At 42.5% G+C, this 21,367-nt stretch overlaps 1 protein-coding gene across 5 annotated transcripts in view; it reads left to right on the forward strand.

Moving 5' to 3' along the window:
* Positions 1 to 17,466, forward strand: part of CCDC148 (coiled-coil domain containing 148) — a 147,540-nt gene extending 130,074 nt beyond the window's left edge. For 4 of the 5 annotated variants that reach the window (XM_089519974.1, XM_089519977.1, XM_089519975.1 and 1 more), the window contains exons 13-15: positions 4,424 to 4,541; positions 12,493 to 12,633; positions 16,422 to 17,466. In XM_089519974.1, the coding sequence (XP_089376100.1) occupies positions 4,424 to 4,541; positions 12,493 to 12,633; positions 16,422 to 16,568 (406 nt within the window). In that variant the 3' untranslated portion in view covers positions 16,569 to 17,466. The remainder of the gene's footprint in view (positions 1 to 4,423; positions 4,542 to 12,492; positions 12,634 to 16,421) is intronic. The other variant, XM_089519978.1, reaches the window with a different exon arrangement.
* Positions 17,467 to 21,367: the final 3,901 nt, after the last annotated feature.

A 21,367-nucleotide genomic window follows, 5' to 3' on the forward strand; every position in this document is an offset into this window, starting at 1 on the left:
ACACTTGGCCACTGGATGACAAGCAAGTCACACTCTCTCAGCCTCAGAGGAAGGAAATGGTAAACCCTTTCTGAACAAATCTTGCCAATAAGACCCATGAGAAGTTCACCTTAGGGGCGTCTTAACTCAAAAATAACTTGAAGGCACATAACAACAAATTGAAGTCAAGGGGAAACCTGGGTGGAACCATGGGGAAGAGAGGTTGAATTTTTTCTCTATCATGTTCCACAAAAGAATGATGCCTTTTTGAAGCTGCTATGCTCATTTCAGTGGTTGCTTCCATTGATACAAAGGAAATTTCCTTAAAATAATAGCATCCAAGCAAAACCTTTTATTGTGACTGGCACACAACCCTGTGCCTGTGATGACATGGAAACTCCATTATCTTTGTAAATATGGCGTGGGACAGACCACCCAAAAAGGGCAGCCTGCCGGTGCCTGTTTTTCCACTGGAGGGAAGCCGCAGCCGCCAAACCACATGGCCTCCTGCCAGCGGAAAAAGAACCTGCAAAAAGTGGGTTCTTTTCAAGCCGTGGCGCCGGTGTAACGAGTGCACCACTGGCATACTTGTTACGTAAGCACCGTGCAGTGCCATGTGCATGCCATGCAGCGCTTACATAACAATGGTGGCACCCATGTATACAGAGTGCCACATTGTTACACCCTCATCATGTGCTAGGGTTGTGGGGCGCGTGGGCATCAGTAAGGGCCCTTATGTACCGGGCCTATATTTTGTATATATATTTAATATATCTTTTCTCAGTATGAGGGCTAAATCCAGTTATTATTCCCAACTAGTCTATTATTATTATTAACCTTTATTTATAAAGCGCTGTAAATTTACACAGCGCTGTACATACAATCTTTTTAATTGGACGGTTCCCTGCCCTCAGGCTTACAATCTAAAAAGACACGACACAAAAGGAGAAGGGAGTGGTGGAGGGGAAGGGGCCTTTCTAGTAGGATAATACATATAAAATACATAGCAATACAGGAAATGATTCAATAAAACAGACAACAAAGAAACATCAAATAGCAAGTGACAGTTATGCAATGCCTGGGAACGCTTCTCTGAACAGGATGGTCTTCAACTCCTTTTTGAAGCTGGTTAAAGAAGTGGTGGCTCTAGCTTGTGGGGGAAGAAGGTTCCAGGAGTGAGGGGCAGCGAGTGAGAAGGGGCGAATCCTAGATGGGGCAGAGGAAATCCTGGGCTGGGACAGCAGACCTTGACTACCAGAACGGAGGGCCCTAGTGGGAAGGTGAGGAGAAATAAGGTCTGATAAGTAAGGAGGGGCCAGCCCATGGAGGGCTTTAAACGTTGACAGCAGGAGCTTATGCTGAATGCGGAAAGGAAGGGGGAGCCAGTGAAGGGATGCCAGCACAGGAGAGATGTGGTCAGAGCAGTGGGTGGATGTGATAATGCATGCAGCTGAATGCTGGACAGAAATTAGAGGACGGAGGTGAGAAAGAGGAAGCCCAGCCAGGAGGATGTTACAGCAATCAAGTCGTGAGATCACTAGGGCATGGACCAGGATCTTGGCAGTAGAAGCGGAGAGATATGGTTGGATTTTGGCAATATTGTACAAAAAGAATCTACAAGCCTTGGCTGTGGTCTGGATCTGAGGGATACACGACAGAGAAGAATCAAAGATAAAACCAAGACTGCGGGCTTACTGGACTGGTTGAATAGAAACGTTGTCCACAGGGACAGAAAAGGAGTGTTGAAGGGTGGACTTAGGAGGAAAGACAAGAAGCTCCGTCTTGGACATGTTGAGCTTCAAACGCCGATGGCGCATCCACTGCGAGACAGCTGTGAGGCAAGACGAAACTTGCTGTTCAAGCCTTGGAGAAAGATCAGGGGTGGAAAGATACAACTGGGTGTCATCGGCATACAGATGGTAGGAAAAACCAAAAGAGCTAATGAGTTTACCTAAGGACAGTGTGTAGAGAGAAAACAGAAGGGGACCCAGAACAGAGCCCTGGGGAACTCCAACAGATAAGGGAACAGGAGATGAAGTCTGACCACCTGTGACCACTGCAAAAGATCTGCCAGACAAATAAGATCTAAACCAGTCGAGAACAGAGTCTGAGAACCCAAGGTCAGAAAGTATGTCAACTAGGAGACAGTGATCAACGGTGTCAAAGGCTGCAGACAGATCAAGAAGGATGAGAACAGAGTAAAGGCCATTAGCCTTGGCCCGTAAAAGGTCATTGGAGATCTTAGTGAGAGCTGTCTCTGTAGAATGCCTAGGGCGGAAACCAGACTGAAAGGGATCAAGAATGGAGTTGGCTTCAAGAAACTCAAGACAGCGAGAATAAACAACCCGTTCCAAAACATCTGTGGAAGTTGTGTAAGTGTTCACTTAGCAAGTTCCCATTGATATAATAGGTTTATTCTACTTTGGAGTAACCGTTGGATTTAGTCCTGTGTTCCCATTTCATCAGATTACAACTCAGCCTGCTTGTTGCTATGAGCCTGCCCTTGATCTATGATAGACCTCTACATTTTACTTCTATATTTATGCAAGATTTGCCAGTTTTATTTCTTTTGCAGCCATCTATAGATGCCAAGAATCAATCCTTACCATTCTTACTCTGAAGTCAGTATCTGTAATTTGAGCATGGTTTATTTCCAGGACATATTTTGGATTGAGGTTGCAATACAGGTAGCAAATAGAATAGAATAAGAACTGGATGATGCAACACATATGAAGGTGACAATGTAGTTATTCTTTAAGGTTTTGTTTTGTTTTTGTTTTGTTTTGTTTTGGCAAATGTTTAATTGAATTTGTGGAGTCATTGGAGGCAAAAAAGTTGTTCTCAGTTAGCAGGCCTTGGTTCTAGTTTTAGGCTTGCTGGATTTCCTTCATTTAATTTTTTTAAATACATCCTCAAGATCTTTAAAATACATACATTTGGCATTAAATAATATATTCTGACTTGAAGAATACCTTTCCAGTGCCAGAACTAAGTGGTCTGGTGTCACTATAACATTCCTCCAGATGTGTGAAGAGTACATCTAACATCTGAATGTGCTTGCAAGTCAGGAGGGTGAGATCTGTATGAATTCAAAGTCCCATCACATAAAAGTCCACTTCTGTTTTTTCCATCCAGTATTCTTCATCTTAACAGTCTGATTTACTGTAAGTGAGAAAATTTATTTTGATGTTGATACTATTCACCAGTTTGGAGTCAGGAATCCTTGGCAATCTATTGCAAATTACCAGAGAGGTTTATCCGTTATAAGTAGATCCCAGTTTACCTTCTGCCTGCCACTTCCCAAGATTTTCTTTATGGCTTGTGATGTCTGTATGTTACTGATCCCTATACAAAGAATTAAATTCTGGTTTTCATACTAAAGCATTTGCAGGCAGTGCTTCCAGTGTAATTTTTATCCCTTCTTTAATTGCGATGATACACTTTGTCCATTATTTATTAAAAAGAGTTAGGGAAATCACTTAATCAGTTTATTTTGTCCCAGAGAAAGAGACAAAAATGGATGATACAATTTTTTCAGAGAAATTTCTGACTTTCTTAGGACTCTTCTTCAGCCAAGAGGTACAAAAGATGTTTGGAATATGTAGATGTCTGAAATTTGGTGGATGTACCGTATATAGTCAACTATAAGTCGACTTCATGTATAAATCAAGGGTAGGTTTGGGGGCCAAAATTATGAATTTTGATATGGCCTGTGGATAAGTCAGAGGTAAAACTTAGGGGCATGTGACAAAGGATCTAAAGGATGAAGCAAGGAAAACAGTGCCAAACAACTTACAAAATTCCATGAGGCACAACTGTTTCTGCTTTTCCTAAAGGCTGGATGGATGAGGGGGTCAATGCTTCCAGGACAGATTATGCTCTTGCTTTTCACCAGAGCATTGTTCAATTTTAAATAAGAATTAAAGTACATGCCTTATGTTGACCCATGGATGAGTCGACTCAGGTTTTTGGGGTCAATTTATTGACTAAAACTTCTAGACTTATACATGAGTATATACAGTAAACATTCCCATATGAATGCTGACATGAAATGAATTTTGTTGAATCCTTCTACATTCAGAAGTATACCTGATAATGCTGACATTCACCTCAGGTTGTCTAAGTGTGATAATTAGCAATTGATTTTAAGACATTCACACAGCTCATCTGGAAATGTCAGCATTCGTATGTGAATATTGGTGATCACCAAATTTAGGACATTTTACATCATAGGCCCATGCTTGTGCAATGAACACAATGTTTACTTAGTTCTGAGCACACATTATAGGATTGTGCTATCAATGTCTGGTACATACTCCCATGTAGGCAAATTATTGATTAGCTGTTTCAGGTCTTAATTGTTCCTAATACATCAGTCAAACCATCAAATACTATTAGAAAACAGATAAGTTTTAGGTCATTGACATCATGTTTTCCCTCAAAGAGTTCAGTTTCGACAAATGCTGTTGGAAAAGCGCTTGATGGAGAAAAAAGAGGCAATTCTCAAAGAAGCTCATGAGGAAGAAGAAAGGAAGAAACGTCTTGATGCTCTCAGGCAACAGGTATTTTTCCTTCCTCTGTTTAATGATTTTTATGTGAAATTTAAGCTGCAATTGCCAAACATCACAGTTGAGAAATAATCAGAATATTAAAAAAAGAAAGAAAAAGAGAATGACTCCTCACTATTTCTAACTCTCCACCACTACTCATGGTCTGTTACCTTGCATGGTATAGATGCATTTTATATATATATATATATATATGTGTGTGTGTGTGTGTGTGTGTGTGTGTGTGTGTGTGTGTATGTATATGTATATGTATATATATATATATAGTGTGTGTGTGTGTGTGTGTGTGTATGCTTTGATTTTAAATAAGTAATTGGCAGAAGACTAAAGAAAGCACTCCTTTGTTCTGAGTGCCATCACAGTTAAATATTTAAGAGCCCAATTCTATGAATGTTTACACAAAAGTAAGCTCTAACCTTTTAAATGAAATTTACCTCCAAGGGGGTCTGCATTGGATGTAGTCACATCAATGATGTAGTCCTGTCAATGATTGGTAGGAGGCCAGTTGGAAATAGATTGATGGTGCCATATCACTTCATCTTTAGCTATGTAAACAAAGGAAGAAGAGGTGGGGAAGGATGCTGTAGTTGCTATGTTGAGTGCTTATTTGTGGGAAAACAGAGTTTAGATCAATGTTATGCTTAGCACACCTGTTTCTTTGAATATGTGCCACATACTCAGCTTTGCATATGTGTAAACAGAAATCAACAATAAAGCTGTTATAAATGTTGTTTATATAGGAGGTGTAGACTGTAGTGGTGCCTGGGAAGGTCTCTGTAGCTTGGAGGTCTTGAAATAGCTTGCATTAATGGTATCTGAACAGGCCAGGCTCATTTGCTGCTTGACAATTTGTGTTCTTTGTGAGGTTGGTTTTTTGGTTTGTGTTACAATAAATGAGCCACCTTTTCCTTACAGTTTGGAAGCTAGGAGAAAAATCTAAGATTTGTTGCATTTACACAAGTTGATAAGAGTATACAGTGTATAGTTTGCTCTTCCTGCCTAAAATGACCACATTCTTTCTTCGTTTGTCACAAGTTGTTTCTGATAGTTTTATTGAAGCCCATAGTTCTTTTGACAGTTGCCTCACCCCTTTTAAAATGAATCTGCTGGAATAATAATCTATTTGATCAGAACAGCTGGGTGTTACTATTTTGAGATCTGAATTTAGTTCTTATATTTCAGTAACCATTTTGTCCCAGAGTTGCAATATGTTGTGTAATAAAGGTTATTTGGCTTTAACTTGTAATTGCTGTTTAATTTTAAACCATGATTTAGCTGTTATTAGGTTTCAGAAATATTCTTCATCAGGCCCGGCCCGGCCCACCTGAGCCCATAGGGAGAAACTAAGGAGGGTTACAAACCGCCATTAGGGACGTCCCGAGGACGTCCCAGTTTGGAAAAGGGGCGTCTCTTCTAGACGCCCCTTGCCCTATCACGGACTCAGTCCGTACAAAATGGCGGCGCCCTGTTCATACGCGCCATTTTGACGTAACTGACACTCTGCGTCCACACGTGGCGCACCGGAAGTGACGCCGCGAGTGCGCCCTTTGGCACTCACGATGCCTCTTCTGGGGCCTGAGAAGGAGCGCGATTTCCGTGCTCCTTCTCTGCAGCGTCCGGGAGCCACACCATTTAAAGGCTGCAGCTCCCGGACGCTGCAAGCGGCGGCAGAGCCAGACCGCCGCTTTTCAGCGGTCTATAACCCACCTCAGTAAATGCCTGGGATTCTTGTTATCTTGGAGAAAACCCTACCATGAGAACCTTTACATGATGCTCACAGAGGTAGCTAACACCTTGGACTGGGTGATGTTTCATACATTCCAGTGGACATAATGGAGCGGTTATTAATCTCCACTGGCTGCCAGAACATTTGAGTATGTATATCTTTGTTAATTTTGCTCACAGATGCAAGAAAGAGACATTTCAAAAGTTTTCTTCCTTCTGAGTTAGAATACAAAACTCTGATTTTTTTATTTAAAAAAAAATAGGAATAATCCTGGCAAAAAATCCATTTGCAAAATGAAGTGAGATTTGCCATACATTTGTCATACATGATATGAAACAATTCCCTTCTTACCCAAACCTGCTTTTAAAGAATACTGCCTCAGTACAATTTTGTTATTTTAAATCTGCAGTTATGACTCATTTTGTCAGTTGATGTGATGTTGGTCATAACTGAACTGTGACTTCACTGTTTGTGGCCCCTTCCCTTGCAAGATGTCAGGATGATGATATCCACAGTTTTGACCTAGTGATTTATTAACTGGAGCAAATAAAGTCATTTTCTTATCTATGTGTTAAAACAAATTCAAAAGTGGCTAAAAGAGAAAGGCACCTACAAGCTGCTCTCTGGCTCAGTCATCAGTATTTTATCTTGCATTAGTCACTTGATTAGATATGTCAGCCACTGTGCTGTACTGCAGATTGATTTATACTCAGAGCTGTTGCTAGATTTCTTTCTCCCTGAACATTAGTGTATGTCTGCATATACTGGATGACAACACATTGTGCAGCATAAAAAAATCCTGTCTAGACAACTTGAAACATAGTACATCCCAAGTCGGAGATAATTTATACACACACACACACAACTTTTAATAAAATAAAACAACATATGTGGGAAACTGCACATACAAACTACACAAATAACTACATAAAATAACAATATAGCAAAAAGGGGGGAATACATGTTAATTTCAACTTACTAGCTGATGGTTATAATGTTCAAACTATTCAACTACCTCTAAGTGTGTGGGTGTGTTAGAGAGGGGGGGTGTACACTTCTACATGTTATTTCATTCTACTGCTTTCCAAATCCTAAATTTGTTATTCTTCTTTGTGGTCTCTGTGAAGCATACAAATGGGTTATTCTGTGCTTGCGCAGCAATTTCAGATCCTACTGGAATCGCTAGGGAAGACTTTTTGGCAGTAGCTCCGCCCTCCCTCTATATAGGTTCAGTGTCTTCCTGCCCTTTTTTAGTTCTTTTTGTCTGCCACGTGAGCAGCATAGGAACCTCGCTGGGAATTCGCTCCATCCTTCTCTTCGCTTTCGCTTTTGACCACGTTTTGGCTTCTCTTTTGGATAGTGATTTGGAGTGGGTTTGGACACTAATTAACAGTATCCCCTTGGCTTGTTTGACTACTCTTTTGTCTCATCCTTTGGCTTGATGATGTCCTCGCACTCCTTCAAAAGCTGTACCAAGTGCAGAGGAAAGATTCCCAGCCAGGACGGTCACTCCATGTGCCTCCTTTGCTTGGGAGTCTCAGTATGCCCTCACTGCAAGGCCTTCACCCCACAGGCCAGGAAGAACAGGGACATGCACCTCTGCTCCTTGCTGTACGCACAAATCTTGAGGCCTCCCATTCTGTCTAAGGTCATTGCCAAGGCTCCTGCTGCCGAGGGCATACCTTCAACTTCTAATTTCACTGCCAAGGCTTCTTCTGCCGAGGGTATACCTTCCGTTGAGGTTTCGCAATCTCCCAACGTGGAGAAGCACAAGTCAACTGAGGATGACAGGTCCGGACAAATGTCCTCCCCTAAGTGAAAAAAATCCTCAGACGGCTCCAAATCCGAAAAGAAGAAGCACAGATCTTCTAAGGATAAGGGCAAGGACTCTTTCCATCATAAGGAGAAAAAGTCTTGGTCTTCAATGTCTTTGGATGCCGACCGTCAGTCCCCTACCCAACAAACTTTCTAGTGCCTTCGTTAACAGGGACTTGGGCTCGGTACCGTGCTGACAGCTTCCTGCACAACCTGTGATGCCTCTCCTGTCCCAGAACAATCTCCACTCTCCTCTTCAAGCCGAGTCTCTCCCTGTCCTACAGGAGCTCCCTCAACCTTATCAGCTTTCTGATACAGAGCTTGAAGCTTCTCCCCATCGGCTCTCCAATGCAGACCTGACAACTGTCCAGTGCATCCCTGTGGATCACATCTCTCAGATGTTGGAAGTCATCCAATTTGATGAAGACCTTGATGAGGACATCTCTTACGGTCTCCCAAAACCTGCTGATAAAGACCTCATTTTTGATGACCAGACAGGCACCTACTATCTCCCCCTCGACCCTTCAGAAGTTCGAGCCGGATGATTTGTACAGAGCCTCGGTACCGAAGAACCTCTGCTCCCTTCCCAGACGGCCTCTGCTGTGGCTGAGCCCCCTCGGTCCCGTCCTGCCTTTACGGTAACCCGCGCTGACCAACCGCACCTTCCACCACCCCAGAAGCCTCTGGTCTCAACTGTGCTCCCACTGCCTCAGTCCTCTCTGTTGCATTCAAGGCCGACCTTCAGATCTCCTTTAATCTCTTCTGAGCCTGCTGACTATTCAGAGTCTGATTTCTCTCATGTTCATCTAAGTCAGGCCCTCACAGTTCCTGAGACGGCCTCCCCTTCTGACAACATCAAATCCTTCACTGAGCAAGTCATCTGGATGGGCAAATCCTCCTTGTTGAGGTCCTCCACACTGATTCTAAGGCTCTTGACCCCATCGATGAATGGGTCCAGGGCAGGGTTCCAACACCTCCTTCGATCCCGTTCCTGCTCTCAATGTCAATGTAAATCAATGTAAATACTATACTTTAACTCTTATTAAAAGAGAACCATTCCCTGGTGAAAGGCAAGAGTGCAATCTCCCTCTACTCTCCTTTCCATCCAGCCTTTAGTGTGAGCCAAAAGAGTTATGCCTGACATAATTTTGTAGGTTCTTTGGCATTGTTTTCTTTTGCTTCATCATTTAGATCCTTTGTTACATCTTCCTAAGTTTTACCCTCGACTTATCCAAGGGTTATACCCAAATCATAATTTTGCCCCCAAAACATGTCCTCAACTTGTACATGAGGTCGAGTATATATGGTAATAAATTCTTTCTCACAGCTCTAATTGAGTTAATCCTTTCCATATTTTAGACTTTTCCTTGAGTTTTAACTTGGGACTTTAATTGTGCCTTAATTCACAGTGTTTTAGTAGTTCTGTTTACAAAAGTAAAGGTTTGAATGTTGAGTTGTAACCTAATGCAAGGGGCGACGCTTTTCTGTGCTATTAAGCCGAAGAGTTGTCTAAAGATTACTCCAGTGATCATGTAGCCAGCATGGCTGCGCATAACGCACATAACACTGTTACCTTCCCTCCAAAGTATTTATCTACTTGCATCTGCATTCTTTCAAACTGCTAGATTGGCAGAAACTGAGACTAGTGATGGTAGTTACTTGGGCCTCGAACTGTCAACCTTCTGGTTTTACGATCATCAGAATTCATGTCTTAACCACTAAGCCATGTTCTGTTTACAGTCTAACTTTAATCATGCTTAAAAGACATTGTCTTCTACTTTTAAAGCAATTTTTATGTAGAGTTGATTTACTCACTTTTTTAGATCACAAAAGCTGTAAGTAAAATGTTCCCATTAGTAGGTTTCTTCAATTCTTTATGACACATTTTAGGCAAATTAGGAAAGTTGAATAGACAGTGTTACATTCCTTCTGTGGCTAGAGCATAGCAGGGTGTGATGATCCTTTCTCGGTCTCCTCCATTCCGCCCACATCTTGGCAACAGTGGAATTTGTCACCTAGATGCTAGAAATGGGAATCAGACACATGGCAATGAGCCTTCAAGCCTTCCATACTAGGTAGGCAATTCCAGGGGGTAGGTGTTTCTCCAGACCAGCAATCACCATGTCTAGTATAGATCCCTCAGTGGAGCTGCTAAGGGATAGCGCAATACTACGCCATTTTGAACCCGTGTAGGTTCTTCCAGATATAAAATTATGGAAGGAATTTTTGGAACATAGGATGGGGGGGAAAAAACCACAAGGTTTTCATAACAAATAATTTATTGTAAGCATATGTTGTAGAATATTTGAACAGTGATACCACTGATGTCCAGGTGAATCTTATGTAGATAGGAAGAATAAAAACATTTGTTAGTTTTTGAGTAATGCTAGTTCTAAAATAAAACAGGGATGTGAATAGGAAAATGGTTAACTAAACTAAATAGTGTAATTGTTAGATTTTTGACCAGCTTCTCTGTTTCATGGCTCCATCTACAAAACCCTTTCCAAACTTGGCACTTTTTAGGTGTGTTGGACAACAGGACCAGTGCTGATGTGTGATGTAATCCAGTACATCTTAAAAGTACCAGACTTGGGAAGGCTGAAACTTACTTATCAGATTGCATCCTACATAAAGACAGAGTTCTTAATTGCCATTTGCCTAACATTCTGAAAATTTTAGAAGTGTTTTCCAGAAAATTATTTCCTGCACATGGGTGACCTGAATAGAATTTCAACAACTGTCTGAAGGCAAGACTGGCAGATTCTGACATACCCATATCCTGTGCTTTGTTTAGAATGCCAGTAGCATGGAAGCTCACGGACTAGATAGTTTAGAGTCTTAGTGCGGGCCCTCAGGTGGCTTAAGTTAAAAAGGCTACCATCAGTACGGTAGCGTATGTAAATGCCGTCTTCTTCTTTGAGATCTGCTGTAGCCCTTTGGAGCACCATGCTGAAGAAGATTGTAAATAGAGTTGGAGCAAGAACACAACCTTGTTTTACACCATTAGTTATTAGAAAGGGCTCTGAGAGAGCATCGCCATATCTGACTTGACCTTGCTGGCCTTCATGTAGCAGGATGATCATTTGGAGGAATTTAGGGGGGCATCCTAGTCATTCCAGGATCTGCCACAGACCTCGTTGCCCATACGGAAGCAGCTCTGCAGCGCCTCACATCTTGTTTTGCTACAGCTGTAGAACTCTTTGGACTGGAAGTCAGTCTGAAGAAAACGGAAGTTCTCTACCAGCCTGCACCACAGGAAGAACACTACCATCCCCACATCACCGTAGGCACATCTGTGCTTAAGTCTGTCCAGCAGTTCACCTACTTGGGAAGCATCATCTCCTTAGACGCCAAGATTGATAAAGAGATCGATCACAGACTGGCAAAGGCATATAGCACATTCGGAAGGCTACACAAAAGAGTCTGGAGTAACAAACACTTGAGGCAAAGCACAAAAATCAGTGTGTATAGAGTCATTGTACTGTCTATTCTCCTCTATGGGTGTGAAACATGGGTCACCTATCGCCAACACCTACGACTCCTTGAATGCTTTCATCAGTGCTGTTTATGCACAATTCTAAATATACACTGGACTGACTATGTGACAAATGTTGCTGTCCTCGAGCAAGCAGGGATCACCAGCATTGAGGCCATGCTATTGAGGACGCAGCTGTGCTGGGCAGGACACGTTTCTAGGATGAAGGATCATCGCCTCCCCAAAATAGTATTCTACGGTGAACTTGCCATGGGTCAGCGTAAGAGGGGCGCCCCAAAGAAGAGATACAAGGACTCCCTAAAACAACATCTCAGGCTTGGCCAGATAGATCACCAACAATGGTCCTCCCTGGCCTCGCATTGGGAGGCATGGAGACGCACTATCCATGACGCTGCAACCTTCTTCGAAAGCTCACGCCGAACGAGCCTCGAAGAGAAACGACAACGCAGAAAGAACCGCAACCTGGAAACATCACCCAAGGAGACTTTCTGCTGTGCTTTCTGCAACCGGACCTGCTTATCCCGAATTGGCCTTTTTAGTCACCAACACGCTTGTACAAAGCGCGGGATGAGTCCTTCCTGAATCTTCGTTCGCGAAGCAAAGCCAGAGAGAGAGCATGGAAGGAACCGCCTTTTCCTTTGTTAGATGCCAGCTGATATGACCATTAATAATAATAATATAATAATAAAATTTATTTATATCCCGCCTCTCTACAAAATGCAATCGGGGCAGCTTACAAGGTTAAAATATACAGTCTGAACCCTCAACCCACCCACCCCTTAAAATACAATTAAACAGTGTGTAATTTAAAACAAAACATACTTTTAAATAAGGGTCTCTTCAGATGAAGGATTGATCATAAAGCTAGATCACACAACAAATATCTACTATTTTTGTATCTCTCTTAGGTTGCTGTTGTTGCAGAGTTTGATCCTGCTCGAATGATGGCTGACACAATAGCATCTAAAGCTCGGATGGGCATTGGGGCAGCAGAAGAATTTTTTCTGCAGAAGCCTCTCTTTGAGTTGCATACATTCAGTGCTGAGCAGGTAATTCATCATTTGGTGTGGAATGTTTGCATTCACCAACCACAGCAAGGTCAAGGAAAGTAAATAAGCTTGGTGTGAAAAGGGGGGGGGGACTTAGAGATCTACAAAGGAAGATGTCCGGAGGAGGGTGACCAAAATGGTGAAAGGTCTTGAAACCATGCCCTGTGATGGTTTAGGGAACTGGGTATGTTTAGCCTGGAGAAGAGAAGGTTTAGAGGTGATGTGATAGCTCTGTTTAAGTATTTGAAGGGATGTCATGTTGAGGATGGAGCAGGCTTGTTTTCTGCAGCTCCACAGAATAGGTCCCAGAGCAATGGATTCAAATTACAAGAAAAGAGATTCCACATCAACATTAGGAAGAACTTTCTGACAGTAAGAACTGTTTGACAGTGGAACACGCTGCCTCAGAGAGTGGTGGAGTCTCCTTATTTGGAAGCTTTTAAACAGAGGCTGGATGAGTCATCTGTCAGGAGTGCTTTGATTGTATCTTTCTGCATGGAGGGGGTTGGATTAGATGGCCCTTGGGATCTCTTCCAACTCTATGATTCTCTGAAGAACCTTCCTCCCATTTTGAGTTACACTCTATTGGGTTAGGGACAATATCTGCTTATCTGCACAGAGAAGTGCAATACAGCCAGTGATATGAGAGCGTTCCCAAGAAATCACATAATGCTTCAAGCTTCATACCTTGCTTTGGCTGAACCTAAGTATGGGCAACTGTAGGAAATACATATTCTTCCCCTTTCCACACTTATTTTCCTTTCCTTTATTTTTCCCTTTTGTCAATCACTTGGATTGTAATCTCCCTGGGACAGAGAATTTGTTTTCTGGTCCTTTGTAAAGCATTGATTGGAATGATTTATTCAGATTATTATTATTATTATTTTGTCAAAATGGGAAATTTCAGGGTTCTTTGTTCATTGTTTTTGTTTTTAATGTGGGAATTATTTGTAGCAATAATGTGTGGAAAATAGATTGCACTTCAGTTAGGCCTCATGTATGAAGCCTTCCTTTCATCCAATGCTTGTTGTATTTTTCTCCCTGAAAGTTGTTTCACACATTATAGCAATTATGTTGGGAGTGCTGCTAAATATTCCTGCTGGCCCCTAACACTAGCATGGGTAGTGTATGCAGTAGGGTTGACCCACATTGCAAATAGCTGTGCAGCCCTGCTCTTGCAAAGGCAAGCCAGCATCTTTACTTGGGCTGTCATCATCATTATGAGCTAGCCAAATGCTCTGCATGTTTGTATTTTGATGCCTGGACAGTCTAGGACAAATAAGAGTGGCATCTCCCAATGCAGTACCTATGTTGCTGACACTGCTGCCGGTTTGCCACATGCTATCTCTCCAGGTGTTTGGGATTATATTTGCCATTAGCTGGTTGATACCATAATGCTATCTACCAGGCCATATGCCCCCATACAAGCATCCCTAGGACCTGAGATCCTCAGGAGTAGCCCTTCTCTCAGTTCCACCAACTTCACAGGCACACCTGGTGTGGTTACCTATAGCTGTCCATAGGCTCTGGAACTCTCTTCCTTGAAATGCTAGAATGACCCCCAACTTGCTGTCCTTCTGTTGGCATGCAAAGACCTTTTTATTCAGACAGGCTTTTAGAAGTTGTTAAAGAATGGGCATTAGAAAGTGCTGTATTGTTTCGATCGAACTGTTCTTCCTTTTATCCTCTTTATGTGTGTGTTTTAATATTTTGAACAATTTAATTCTACTTTTGTACGTTTTTGGCTATGTTGTACTTTTTTTAAACTGTAAGTAACTTCTGTACACCATTGCCATTGTTCTCTGCCTGCTCTGAAGCAGCCATTTTGGCAGCTGCACATTTGCTCACACAGGCACATTCTGGTAGGCCAAGACCATGGCAAGGACATAAGAGGGATTAATATTGAGACTTGTAGGGAGGAACAATTTTTGAAGCAGTTTAGGTATGAGACTTAATGGCCCTGATTTTACATCTGCAGCCGACAAATGTGATTACCAATGCCACTGTCCCTATAATTTGATTGTAAAAAATGCTCTTATTTGCAATGAAACGGTAATTTCTGGTTTTGATTTGTTGGCAATTTTTGCACATTTGAGTGGCTGGTGCAGCCTCCCGTGTGTCCTGGGGCAGAAAATTGCCTTCCCCTGATTTAGGGGATTCTGCTGAATTGGTTTCCATAGTCCAGGGGTCCTTTCACACTACACCATAACAGCATTTTGGTTACACTTTGACTTTCCATGGCTGTATCCTATGGAATCTTAGGGTTTGCAATATTATTATTATTATTATTATTATTATTATTATTTATATACCACTTTTCCAAAACTGATCAAAGCGGTGCACAACAAAGAATACAAAATACAATAATCAAAAATAACAACACAATATATACATAACATTAAAACTTGACAATAAAAATTCAATCGCAATTTAAAACCATAAAAACCATATCAAAGCCAGCTGAGTTGATAATCAATGGTACAAGATACATATCGGGGGGAAACCACACATATCAAGGCACATGGGGGAAAGCTTGACGGAAAAAGAAGGTCTTGAGTCTCTTTTTAAAGAGATCCAGGGAGGTGATGGAGCGGAGTTCATCGGGAAGGGTGTTCCAAATTTGTGGGGCTGAGATGGAAAAGGCCCTTTGCAAGGTTGACACATATCTCGCAGTTGGCACCGTCAGCAGATTTTTCCCGGCTGACCTGAGTGTGCAGGGCGGATTATATGGGGAGAGGCGGTCCTCCAAGTAACCTGGGCCCAAGCCATTTAGGGCTTTATAGGTAATTACCAACACCTTGTATTGCGCCCGGAAGTGAATGGGCAGCCAATGAAGATCTTGTAAGATGGGCGTTGTATGGTCAGCTCTAGAACAACCGGCAACCAATCTTGCTGCCATATTCTGCACTAATTGAAGCTTCCGGGATTGGTACAAGGGTTGCCCCATGTAGAGCGCATTACAGAAATCCAATTGAGAGGTTACCAGAGCGTGTACCACAGTTTCAAGGTCCCCCCGGCCCAGATAGGGTCGCAGCTCGCGTATCACCCAAAGCTGATAACAGGCGCTTCTGACCGTTGCATCCACTCGAGATGTCAATTGGAGTGACGAGTCCAGAAGCACTCCCAAGCTGTGAACTGAGTCCTTCAGGGGGAGCGTGACCCCATTCAGGACAGGTGGAGAAATTTCACTACCCAGGCCCGGGGAGCCTATCACTAGTACTTCCATTTTCTCTGGATTCAGGCTGAATTTGTTTTCCCTCATCCAGCCCATTACCGACTCCAAGCAGGCATTTAGAGGAGAGATGCCATCCCTAGTCACTGCATCAGTCGGAGACACAGAGAAGCTTTAGGGAAGCTTTGGCTTATAGCAACCCTTTGAAGGAGAGACTTCCAAGACACAGTGGGCTTTTTCACACTACACAGTTATAGAACTATTATTCCATTATAATAGTCATGGTTTAATCTCTTGGAATCCTGGTGTTTGTAGTTTGGTCAGAGGCACCAGAGGAGTTCCCTGGCTAAAGATTCCCAAAGTCGTTCCTTCAATTGCCACTCCCAATATTCCATTAGATTTTGCCATAGCAATTAAAGTGGAATCACAACATATATGCAAATGGGTCTTGGGTCTATCCTTACTCACTGAATAGATTAAACATAAAACATGTTTCTTTTTAATAAATAAAAAAACAGTCAAGGCAATTTATTTCAAAATACGTCCTTTAGTTTGTGAACTGTGTCTGTGCTTTTATACATTAATATCTCTTTTTCTCCTCCCTGTCCTCCAACAGATCATTTCTGACCCCCGGGTTCGAGTGGAGCTAGCTCTGCGGGAAGCTGGACTTCATAAGACACTTTATGCTCAAGAAATTTTACCTAAAATCCATCCACCCAGACTTCCAAGAAGAGACATGGATTCCACAATCTTTAAAATGTAGTGCTGCAAATTAAACGAGTCAAAACATTTGGGATAGTCTGTTACCAAACCTTAAATAAACTATTTAATTCAGGACATAAGTTGGATGCTGAGTTGGGGAGGATAGTTTTATTTATTTTTTTTTGTTTTTTTAAAGAAAATTATAAATTACATCAGCAAAAAATTTTGCATTGCCTGGGAGAGCTCGGTGAACCATTTATGTGGCACTCCCCCACAATCTTTAGCATTGCCCTGTTATTGCATATTTGTGGTAAAAATGGTCTGCTGGAGCTGCAGTCTAATTATCTGAGGTGAAATCATCCTTTTAGATAAAAATCTGCAAAAAGAGGGGGAGGAGGGAGGAGAAGACAGTGACTGAGGGACTGAAACTGCTGGATACATTCATCCACTTGGGGAATGCACCTAATTATTTCCATTAAGGTTAGAGAGGCAATGTAGTGTGTTGAATAGAATGCCGAATTTGAACTGGAAAAGTCTGGCTCAATCCCACACTCACTGGCTAACCTTGAGCCAGTCTCTTGAGTTTAGAGAGAAGGAAGGGAAGTATCACTAGTTCTGATTTACTGTATATCTGTATATCTGTATGCAGCCTTTTGACATCTCTCCCCTCTCCTCCATCCCTTAAGCATCATTCTTCTTGCCTGCCTGTCCCCTGGTATCTATAGTCATGCAAATAGCAGGTCTTCTTTCTTTTGTAGGTGGAACATTTTACGGTAAAGGGATAGCAAGAGACAATTAGATTTTAGTGGACCATAGGTTATGCTTATAATATAATCCTTGCCCATAAAATTTTTTAAAATGGCTTGTAGGGTCTGCTTGGTTGTATCCTGTGTCCCTTTCATTGCAAGTTATATTACTTGATTTAAAAAACAAAACAAAAACAGACTTGCCTTATTAATATGAGCTACTATTGCTTGATTATTATTATAAATGGAAATAAAAGCTTTCTCTACTTGTAGAAGCCAATTTGATTCATCCTGTTTACTGCAAACCAATCATCCAAACAATTTCATTTTGCAAATTAGCCCTTGAGAATAAATTACAAAATTAGAAAGAGCATTTCAGTGATGGGGGTCTTTGTTATGGTGTAGCTGAAGAACACCCCACCCTGTTTGTTCTGCTAGATGAAAGTGAACTTGATAAGTCATTTCAGTTTATGACACTAAAAGCATTTCCAGACCTTATGCAGTATGCATATGAAATATATGTAAACAAGATACATCAGATCTTTTGCTTGCCAATTAGCCACAGTTCAAACAATTTATCTCTGGAATGGAGAACTGAATGGAGGTTCCAGCTTAGCAGCCTTGCCCAAAAAAGGAAGAAGCTACAGATATATCTTATAGCGAGGCTGTATGCGACAGCTCTCTTTTTGATGCAGTGTTTCTAAATTTTGCAGTCTCACTGAGGGATCAAAAAAATAGGGGGGAAGGGAAATAAATTGTAGATTGCAACACTGGCACATTTCAAATGTCATTCCCAGCCCTGCCATTTTCTCAGAGGATTCAATTGTAGCTGAGAAGCACAACCCTGCAGGTCTCAGCAGGGCTTAATCATAGTTAAACAGATGTGATGACTGAACATGATTTGTCCTGGTTTGTGCTGACAGCCAAGTCCTGGTCAACATCATGTCATTTAACTCAGTTGTTCACAATCATTTTCTGACTTGCTAGTTCTCCACAGTATAGAAAACCCTGTGGGGAATTTTGGGAAGGAACTGTGCTCTGAGAAGAAAGTTCCTCTGTTACAACTAGCAAGTCTAGAAGAGGAAAAAATATGCGTACGTGTGTGCCTTCAAGTCACATGTCAACTTAGGGCAACTTTTATTACTTTCACGGGGTTTTTTTAGGCTAGGAATACCTTGAAGTGAATGCTTGTTTCTTCCTCTGAAATGTAGCTGCCAGCACCTGGTGTTCCTTGGTGGTCTCACATCCAAGTACTACCCAAGTCTGAACCTGCTTAGCTTCCAAGATCAGATCAAATCTGGAGCCTTTAGGGTATTTAGGCCTTAGAAGGAAACATTAAAACACACACACATACTACACTTTCTTGCCATCATTCCCTGAGAACGTCCCAGGTATCATTTCAGATTGCAGATGTAATTGCATAAGCCTCTTTGGTGCTTTGTTTATTGCACTTGTGTAAGATGGTAGTATAGATAGAAAATAAAGGATCAGAAGAAAGAAAGCTTCCAGATGGGAAACACTGCTGATCTTGTGACAATAGATAAATACCACAATGCATTCATTCTGTCTCTGTGTGTATTTATGGCAATATATGTAAAATGAATTCTACTGCCTGTACCCCTTTGAAGGCCCCAAATATATGACCTATCCCCTATTATTCTAGTTAATCCAAGCCGAGGTGGCATGTGAATGTTAAAGCAACTGCTGTGTTAGGTTAGGCTTGGGCATGATGGCATGACTCATAGCAATGATAATGCCCGGAAGCAGTGAATAAACACAGACAGAATGTTCCCAGTCAGTCACCATCATTCAGGAATCTGTCGCTATAATTTTGACAGAAGAACAGCCCCTGGAGCTCAGGAAGAGAGTTTGGAAGAGATAGCTTGCTGGGTCCAATTAAAAGAGCTTTGTAAGCTATTTCCCCTTCTGGTTTGTTCCCATATTGTTTGATGCCTTTTCTCCCATCAATGTGGCAACCAGTTGGTAGAATGAGCAAGCATCCTGCCTTTCCACTGGGATTTTCTAGGACAGTGGAGGGTAACCACATTGGATCTGTCATAACCCGGAGGATTGGAGCTGATTTGCAAGTCTGAGTTGAGTGCAATTAGCATGATTTGCATATTATTTTCATGAACGGGGTTAATGTGAAACTACAGATGGTGGGTGTTCTGCAACACATGGATTCAGAAGAGACTAAATCAGGTTTAGTTGCACTGACTAAGCACTGGTTTTCATGTGATATTTTTATACCTCTTTAAAATGGAAATATATGTGTAATTCAAATGGCACTTACCTTGCAGATAAAACGGCTGGCGATACCTCCCTGGTTTATGTAAGGGAGAACAGGGCTTGTTGGGACAAAGGGCCAGAGCCTTTTGGTTAGCAGTGATTTTAACATTGGCCAGTATTCTGTATCAGCTACTTCGTTAATTATACTTAACTAAGTAACCTCTCTGGACTTGACCTCCCAAAACCTGATGGGAATGGAAGTCTCCCTTGCTTAGGTCACTGGAAGAATGGACCTTCTCCCCATGCAGCTGATGCCCGGTAAAGTAGTATGAAGCAGAATTATGACTGCAGCAATGGTGTTACAATATCAACCAAGGATGCATCTGCACTGCAGAAATAATCCAGGTTGACACTACATTAACTGCCATAGTTCAATGTTATGGAATTCTGGGAACTGTAGTTGTGGCACCACAGCTCTGTCACATAGAAGGTTGAAATGTCTCGCAAAGCTACGATTCCCAGAATTCCATGTGAGCTATGGCAGTTATAGTGGTGTTAACCTGGATTATTTCTGCAGTGCGGATGCAGCCTAAGTAGCAATTGTGACTATGGAACAACTGTATTCATAATTGCTACTTAGTCATGATTGTGACATAGTTGTAACGGTCCCCCCTGGCCTACTTTACTAAGCATCAGCTGAATGGGAAGGGCAGCCATTCTGGAGATCAAAGCATGGGTGAATGATGTTTCTGTCAGGTTTGGAAGGGGTCAGGCCTGGTGAGGTTACTTAGGCGGATTATAGACCGCCCATTTGGGGCGATCTGGACCCGCCCCTTTCTCCGGAGTATCGGGGCCTCAGTGGCTAGAACGGCAGCCGCTGAGGCCCCGATCCGCCGCTTTTCAGGCTGCAGGGAAGCAGCAAAACGCCGCTTCCCCGCAGCCTGAAAAGGGGTGTTCCTGGGGCTTCAAGCCCCAAGGACACCCCGCGGCGGCGGGGAGAAGAGAAAGGGGCCGCTTGGCCCCTTTCTCTTTTAGTCCGCTGGGCGCAGCCGTTTGAAGGCTGCGCCCAGCGGACTAAACCAGGAAGGAGCTCTGAAACGGAGCTCCTTCCTGCTCCGTGTTCAGGGCGCACTAAGCGCCCTGGCGCGGAGCAAGGACGTCATGTCCGCGCCGCCCATCTAGAGGCGGCGCGGCCGTGACGTCCTCACGGCGGTGGCCGTATGGAAGGGCCGCCACCATTTAGTGCGTGATGAGCATGCACTAGGGTTAGGGCGGTGCGGAAGCACCGCCCTTTTGTAACCCTAGTGTGTGCTCGTCATGCACTAAAGTGCCGGTCTGTAACCGGCCTTAGTTAAGTATAATTAATCAAGTAACTGAAGCAGAATACTAGTCATCATTGGTCGCCCTCCTCAAGCCTTCAGAGAGACTTCATTATACTATCTGAATTGCAGGCTGCATAGGAGATAGGGAAAGGAAGGACAGCATTTCCCCAGCAACAACTGATGGTTCCAAGCTATCCCTCTTGCAATCTGAAATGTTTTCAAGGTTTTTTTTCCCCCTGAATGGGTAATTAAGACCCATCAGCTTTACAAAGGCCCTGCTCTAGCTGGTCTAGAATGACCTGCCAGAGGAGATCCACCACATTTCTATTCTTGCAGCCTTCAAAAAGGCTCTTAAGAAGGATCTCTTCCGGCAGGCCTTCCCAACCTAGTTAACAAATCCTAGCTTTCTCTCCCCATCTGTGAATATGATTTCAGTTGGGATTTATGTCTCTCCACAAACCAAATTTTTCCTCTTATTTTAAGATAATCGAGTATTGTATTTTATTGTTTTTAATTCTGATTATTTAATTTGTAATTTTATCATCTGGTTGGGGGTTGGGTAG

This window comes from Sceloporus occidentalis, unplaced genomic scaffold (assembly GCF_023333645.1).
Source record: "Sceloporus occidentalis isolate IW3139 unplaced genomic scaffold, rSceOcc1.0.p SCAF_4, whole genome shotgun sequence".
Classification (NCBI taxonomy): domain Eukaryota; kingdom Metazoa; phylum Chordata; class Lepidosauria; order Squamata; family Phrynosomatidae; genus Sceloporus; species Sceloporus occidentalis.